The sequence below is a fragment of the Mobula birostris genome, chromosome 11 (assembly GCF_030028105.1).
Source record: "Mobula birostris isolate sMobBir1 chromosome 11, sMobBir1.hap1, whole genome shotgun sequence".
NCBI lineage: Eukaryota > Metazoa > Chordata > Chondrichthyes > Myliobatiformes > Myliobatidae > Mobula > Mobula birostris.
Window position 1 is genome coordinate 116,587,916 of NC_092380.1, and position 6,559 is coordinate 116,594,474.

Below are 6,559 nucleotides of genomic sequence, written 5' to 3' on the forward strand. Positions count from 1 at the left end.
TGAATAGGTTAGGACTTTATTCCCTGGAGCGTAAAAGAATAAGGGGAGATTTGATAGAGGTATATAAATTATGGTGGGTGTAGATAGAGTGAATGCAAGCAGGCTTTTTCCACTGAGGCAAGGGGAGAAAAAAAACCAGAGGACATGGGTTAAGGGTGAGGGGGGAAAAGGGAACATTAGGGGGGTCTTCTTCACACAAGAGAGTGGTGGGAGTATGGAATGAGCTGCCAGACAAGGTGGTAAATGCGGGTTCTTTTTTAACATTTAAGAATAAATTGGACAGATACATGGATGGGAGGTGTATGGAGGGATATGGTCCGTGTGCAGGTCAGTGGGACTAGGCAGAAAATGGTTCAGCACAGCCAAGAAGGGCCAAAAGGCCTGTTTCTGTGCTGTAGTTTCTATGGTTCTGGATTGAAAAGCTTGTCCTTTGGGGAGTGTTTGACCCTGGGCCTCTACGCACTGGAATTCAGAATGGGTGACTTCATTGAAACCTATCCAAAGGCCTTCACAGAGTGAATGTGGAGATGATATTTCCTATGGTGGGGGAGTCCAAGACCAAAGGCTTGGAATTCGGAGCGGAGGTGAGGGAATTCTTAAGAGGGTGGTGAATCTGTGATTGGAAGAGAGTGTTGGGATTGGTGGGGGGTCGGTGTTGGAGGAGAAGGGGCCGGGGTTGAAGAATCTGCAACGGTTCCGGGGTTACGGTTAGAAGGGTTTATTAAAGCGGCTCCAGCTTCGACTCCCGATGGTCTCTGGCTGCGGCCTCGTCACTGGCCCTTCCTCATTCGACGCCGGTGTGGTTCCAGGTGACTGATGACCCAGCTGCTGGGCAGCAGCAGAGTGGCGGTTATCACCACAAATGCCACGATCTGATCCTGTAGGGCAAACAACAGCTGGTGAGGGGCTGAAGCGAGGGTGCCACCGCTCTGTATCACATCTGTGAGGGCCTGTTTATGAACGGAACAACTGGAAGCTGCGCCCCTCACACTGGACTGAGGGTGCGTCCCACACACCGGACAGCAACCGGACTAAGGGTGCGTCCCTCACACGGACAACAGCCGGACTGAGGGCGCGTCCCTCACACGGACAACAGCCGGACTGAGGGCGCGTCCCTCACACGGACAACAGCCGGAATGAGGGTGCGTCCCATAAACGGACAACAGCCGGACTGAGGGTGCGTCCCTCACACGGACAACAGCCAGACTGAGGGCGCGTCCCTCACACGGACAACAGCCGGAATGAGGGTGCGTCCCATATACGGACAACAGCCGGACTGAGGGTGCGTACCTGACACCGGACAGCAGCCGGACTGAGGGTGCGTCCCACACACCGGACAACAGCCGGATTGAGGGTGTATCCCACACGCGGACAACAGCTGGGCTGAGGGTGCGTACCTCACACGGACAAAAGTCGGACTTGAGGGTGGGACCCCCGCAAGAATAAGAGCTGGACTGAGATTGCGTCCGCCGCATGGACAATATCTGGGGAGAGGGGGATGAGCCCCTCGCGCGGACAACAAGTGGAAGGAGTATTGCTGGGTGTGAACACTGGAGCCCCCCACCCTCTCTCCATCCCCACACCCCTCCCCGCGATGATGCAGCCTCCTACCGTCGCGGTCAGTTTCTCCCTGCCCGGTTTGGACACGATCCTGGCGGCGGGGACGAGTCGCTGAAGCGGCGGGAGCAGGAGGCGTAGGGCCCGGGCAGCGGGGCGCTTCACACTCTGCATCGCGTTCGAGCACGGCTAGCTGCTGAACTAGTGCGGGTGGGATTCCCGTCACGCCAAAGTCAACGGCAAGGACACTGGGTTAACGCAACACTTCACTATCAGTGAGGTTGGCCTCTTCTCGGCCCCAGCAGCCACTAGTGATCTATTACCTAGTAGGGTATTAACTCCGCTAACTGGTGACGCACTGACTTTGAGGGACGTGTTGCTTGCTTTGAAATAAATTTGGAGAGGGCACCTGTTAACACCAACCCGTGTCGCAACAGTTGGTGGTGGATCGATTTACAGTCTCGCACTTGTTAACAGAGTTCCGCCAACTTTCAAACAGCCACTTGTCGCCAGGCTGAACACAACTACAGCCATTCATCATCTCGACACTTTTCGGGAGGTTACGGCTAATCTGTGTTGCTTTACCTCGACAAACGTCTTCCCAATTCCAAATTGGCGGCTAACCTCCGCTACTGACACATAGGCTCTGGATTTTCTCCTTGTCACAAACTCGTTACTCACTGAAAGCGCCGATAAGGCCCTTCGCCCAACTACCCCATTCCACCCAGCAGGAGCATTTTGCCTCGTTTGATGCATAATCCCTTCTGGCTTCGCCGCTCCATCCAAGTGTTTCTTAAATGATGCGGTTGTACCTGTATCTGCTTGAACCGCTACCTCTGGCAGTTGGTTCTATATATGCTCATTACCCTCTGGGTGAGAAATCACCCCTCAGGTTCCCTTTAACACTTACCCCTCCCACCCTAAATCTATGCCCCCTAGAAATTCCTCAAAGTGTTGACAATTACGTCATTCCACAAGATATGGGAGCAAATTTAGACCATTTGGCCCATCGAGTCTGCTTCACCATGTCATCATGGCCAATCCATTTCCCTTTCAGCCCCAGTCTGCTGCCTTCTCCCCTTATCCCTCCGGGCCCTGATTAATCAAGAGTCTATCACCCTCTGCCCAATGACTTGGCCTCCACAGCCGCCTGTGGCAACGAATTCCACAGATTCACCACTCTGTCTGAAGAAATCCCTCCTCCTCTCCGTTCTAAATGGATGGCACTCTATTCCGAGACTGCGCCTGCTGGCCTTAGACTCCTCCACCATGGGAAACATCCACTCCACATCCACGCTATGGAAGCCTTTCAACATTCAATAGGTTTAAGTGAGACCCCCCACCCCGACCTCCATTCTTCTGAATTCCGGTGAGTACAGGCCCAGAGCCATCAACACTCCTCATATGATCATGTGAGCCTTTCACTCCCGGAATCATTCTCGTGAACCTCTTTTGAACTCTCTCCAGATTCAGCACATCCTTTCTTAGATAAGGGGTGCAAAACTCTCAATATTCCAAGTGAGGCCTCACCAGTAAAAGATTTGTCAGCCAACATTTTCCCTTGAGGAAACCATGCTGACTACTGCCTATTTTTTTCATGTGCCTTCAAGTACCCCAAAACCATGCAACATAGAATAGTACAGGCCCTTCGACCCACAATGTTGTGCCGACCCTCAAACCCTGCCTCCCATATAAGTCCTCACCTAAAAATTCCTCCATATACCTGTCTAGTAGTCTCTTAAACTTCACTAGTGTATCTGCCTCCACCACTGACTCAGGCAGTGTATTCCACGCACCAACCACTCTCTGAGTAAAAAAACCTTCCTCTAATATCCCCCTTGAACTTCCCACCACTTACCTTAAAGCCATGTCCTCTTGTATTGAGCAGTGGTGCCCTGGAGAAGAGGCGCTGGCTATCCACTCTATCTATTCGTCTTATTATCTTGTACACCTCTATCATGTCTCCTGTCATCCTCCTTCTCTCCAAAGAGTAAAGCCCTAGCTCCCTTAATCTCTGATCATAATGCATACTCTCTAAACCAGGCAGTATTCTGGTAAATCTACTCTGTACCCTTTCCAATGCTTCCACATCCTTCCTGTAGTGAAGTGACCAGAACTGGACACAGTACTCCAAGTGTGGCCTAACCAGAGTTTTATAGAGCTGCATCATTACATTGCGACTCTTAAACTCTATCCCTTGACTTATGAAAGCTAACACCCCATAAGCTTTCTTAACTACCCTGTCCACCCGTGAGGCAACTTTCAGGGATCTGTGGACATGTACCCCCAGATCCCTCTGTTTCTCCACACTACCAAGTATCCTGCCATTTACTTTGTACTCTACCTTGGGGATTGTCCATCCAAAGTGTACCACCTCACACTTCTCCGGCTTGAACTCCATCTGCCACTTCTCAGCCCACTTCTGCATCCCATCAATGTCTCTCTGCGACCTTTGACAATCCTTTACACTATCTACAGCACCACCAACCTTTGTGTCGTCTGCAAACTTGCCAATCCACCCTTCTACCCCCACATCCAGGTCGTTAATAAAAATCATGAAAAGTGGAGGTCCCAGAACAGATCCTTGTGGGACACAACTAGTCACAATCCTCCAATCTGAATGTACTCCCTTCACCTCCACCCTCTGCCTTCTGCAGGCAAGCCAATTCTGAATCCACCTGGCCAAACTTCCCTTAATCCCATGCCTTCTGACTTTCTGAATAAGCCTACCATGTGGAACCTTGTCAAATGCCTTACTAAAATCCATATAGATCACATCCACTGCACTACCCTCATCTATGTGCCTGGTCACCTCCTCAAAGAACTCAATCAGGCTTGTTAGACACGATCTGCCCTTCACAAAGCCATGCTGACTGTCCCTGATCAGACCATGATTCTCTAAATGCCCAGAGATCCTATCTCTAAGAATCTTTTCCAACAGCTTCCCCACCACAGACGTAAGGCTCACTGGTCTATAATTACCCGGATTATCCCTACTACCTTTTTTGAACAAGGGGACAACATTCGCCTCCCTCCAATCCTCTGGTACCATTCCCGTGGACAACGAGGACATAAAGATCCTAGCCAGAGGCTCAGCAATCTCTTCCCTCGCCTCGTGGAGCAGCCTGGGGTATATTCCGTCAGGCCCCGGGGACTTATCCATCCTAATGTACTTTAGCAACTCCAACAACTCCTGTCCCTTAATATCAACATGCTCCAGAATATCAACCTCACTCATATTGTCCTCACCATCATCAAGTTCCCTCTCATTGATGAATACCGAAGGGAAGTATTCATTGAGAACCTTACTCACTTCCACAGCCTCCATGCACATCTTCCCACCTTTATCTCTAATCGGTCCTACCTTCACTCCTGTCATCCTTTCTTTCTTCACATAATTGAAGAATGCCTTGGGGTTTTCCTTTACCCTACTCGTCAAGGCCTTCTCATGCCCCCTTCTTGCTCTTCTCAGCCCCTTCTTAAGCTCCTCTCTTGCTTCCCTATATTCCTCAATAGACCCATCTGATCCTTGCTTCCTAAACGTCATGTATGCTGCCTTCTACCACCTGACTAGATTTTCCACCTCACGTGTCACCCATGGTTCCTTCACCCTACCATTCTTTATCTTCCTCACCGGGACAAATTTATCCCTAACATCCTGCAAGAGATCCCTAAACATTGATCACATGTCCATAGTACATTTCCCTGCAAAAACATCATCCCAATTCACACCCGTAACTTCTAGCCTTACAGCCTCATAATTTGCCATTCCCCAATTAAAAGTTTTCCTGTCCTCTCTGATTCTATCCTTTTCCATGATAATGCTAAAGGCCAGGGAGCAGTGGTCACTGTCCCCCAGATGCTCACCCACTGAGATATCTGTGACCTGACCCGGTTCATTACCTAGTACTAGATCTAGTATGGCATTCCCCCTGGTCGGCCTGTCCACATACTGTGACAGGAATCCATCCTGGACACACTTAACAAACTCTGCCCCATCTAAACCCTAAAACTAATCAGGTGCCAATCAATATTAGGGAAGTTAAAGTCACCCATGATAACAACCCTGTTATTTTTGCACCTTTCCAAGATCTGCCTCCCAATCTACTCCTCTGTATCTCTGCTGCCACCAGGGGGCCTATAGAATACCCCCAGTAGAGTAACTGCTCCCTTCCTGCTCCTGACTTCCACCCATACTGAGTCAAAAGAGGATCCTGCTACATTACCTACCCTTTCTGTAGCTGTAATAGTATCGCTGACCAGTAATGCCACCCCTCCTCCCCCTTTTCCACCCTCTCTATCCCTTTTAAAGCACTGAAATCCAGGAATATTGAGAATCCATTCCTGCCCTGGTGCCAACCAAGTCTCTGTAATGGCCACTACATCATAATTCCATGTATGTATCCAAGCTCTCAGTTCATCACCTTTGTTCCTGATGCTTCTTGCATTGAGGTACACACATTTCAGCCCTTCTACCTTACTGTCTTTACACCGTTTATTCTGCTTCTCTTTCCTCAAAGCCTCTCTGTGTGTTAGATCTGGCTTTACTCCATGCACTTCTTTCACTGCTCTATCACTCTGGGTCCCATCCCCCTTGCAAATTAGTTTAAACCCTCCCGAACCACGCTAGCAAACCTACCTGCAAGGATATTGCTCCCCCTTGAGTTCAGGTGCAACCCATCCAATCTGTACAAGTCCCACCTTCCCCAGAAGAGATCCCAGTGATCTAAAAATCTAAAACCCTGCTCCCTGCACCAACTCCTCAGCCACGCATTCAACTGCCATCTCCTCCAATTCTCACCATCTCTGTCACGTAGCACTGGCAGCAATCCTGAGAACGCCACCCTTGAGGTCCTGTTCTTCAGCCTTCTGCCTAGTTCCCAAAACTCACACTTCAGGACCTCATCCCTCTTCCTGCCTATGTCATTGGTCCCTACATGTATCACGACTTCTGGTTGCTTTCCCTCTCGTACCAGGATGTCATGCACCCGGTCAGAGACAT

General features: G+C 50.0%; 1 protein-coding gene across 1 annotated transcript; it reads right to left on the minus strand.

Moving 5' to 3' along the window:
• Positions 1-702: 702 nt before the first annotated feature.
• On the minus strand, positions 703-1,882 carry cox8b (cytochrome c oxidase subunit 8B). The gene is made up of 2 exons (XM_072272941.1): positions 1,612-1,882; positions 703-878 (listed from the first exon to the last, which is right to left on the minus strand). The coding sequence occupies exons 1-2, from the start codon at positions 1,729-1,731 to the stop codon at positions 771-773; spliced, it is 228 nt and encodes a 75-aa protein (XP_072129042.1). The 5' UTR covers positions 1,732-1,882; the 3' UTR covers positions 703-770.
• Between the last annotated feature and the right edge of the window lie 4,677 nt (positions 1,883-6,559).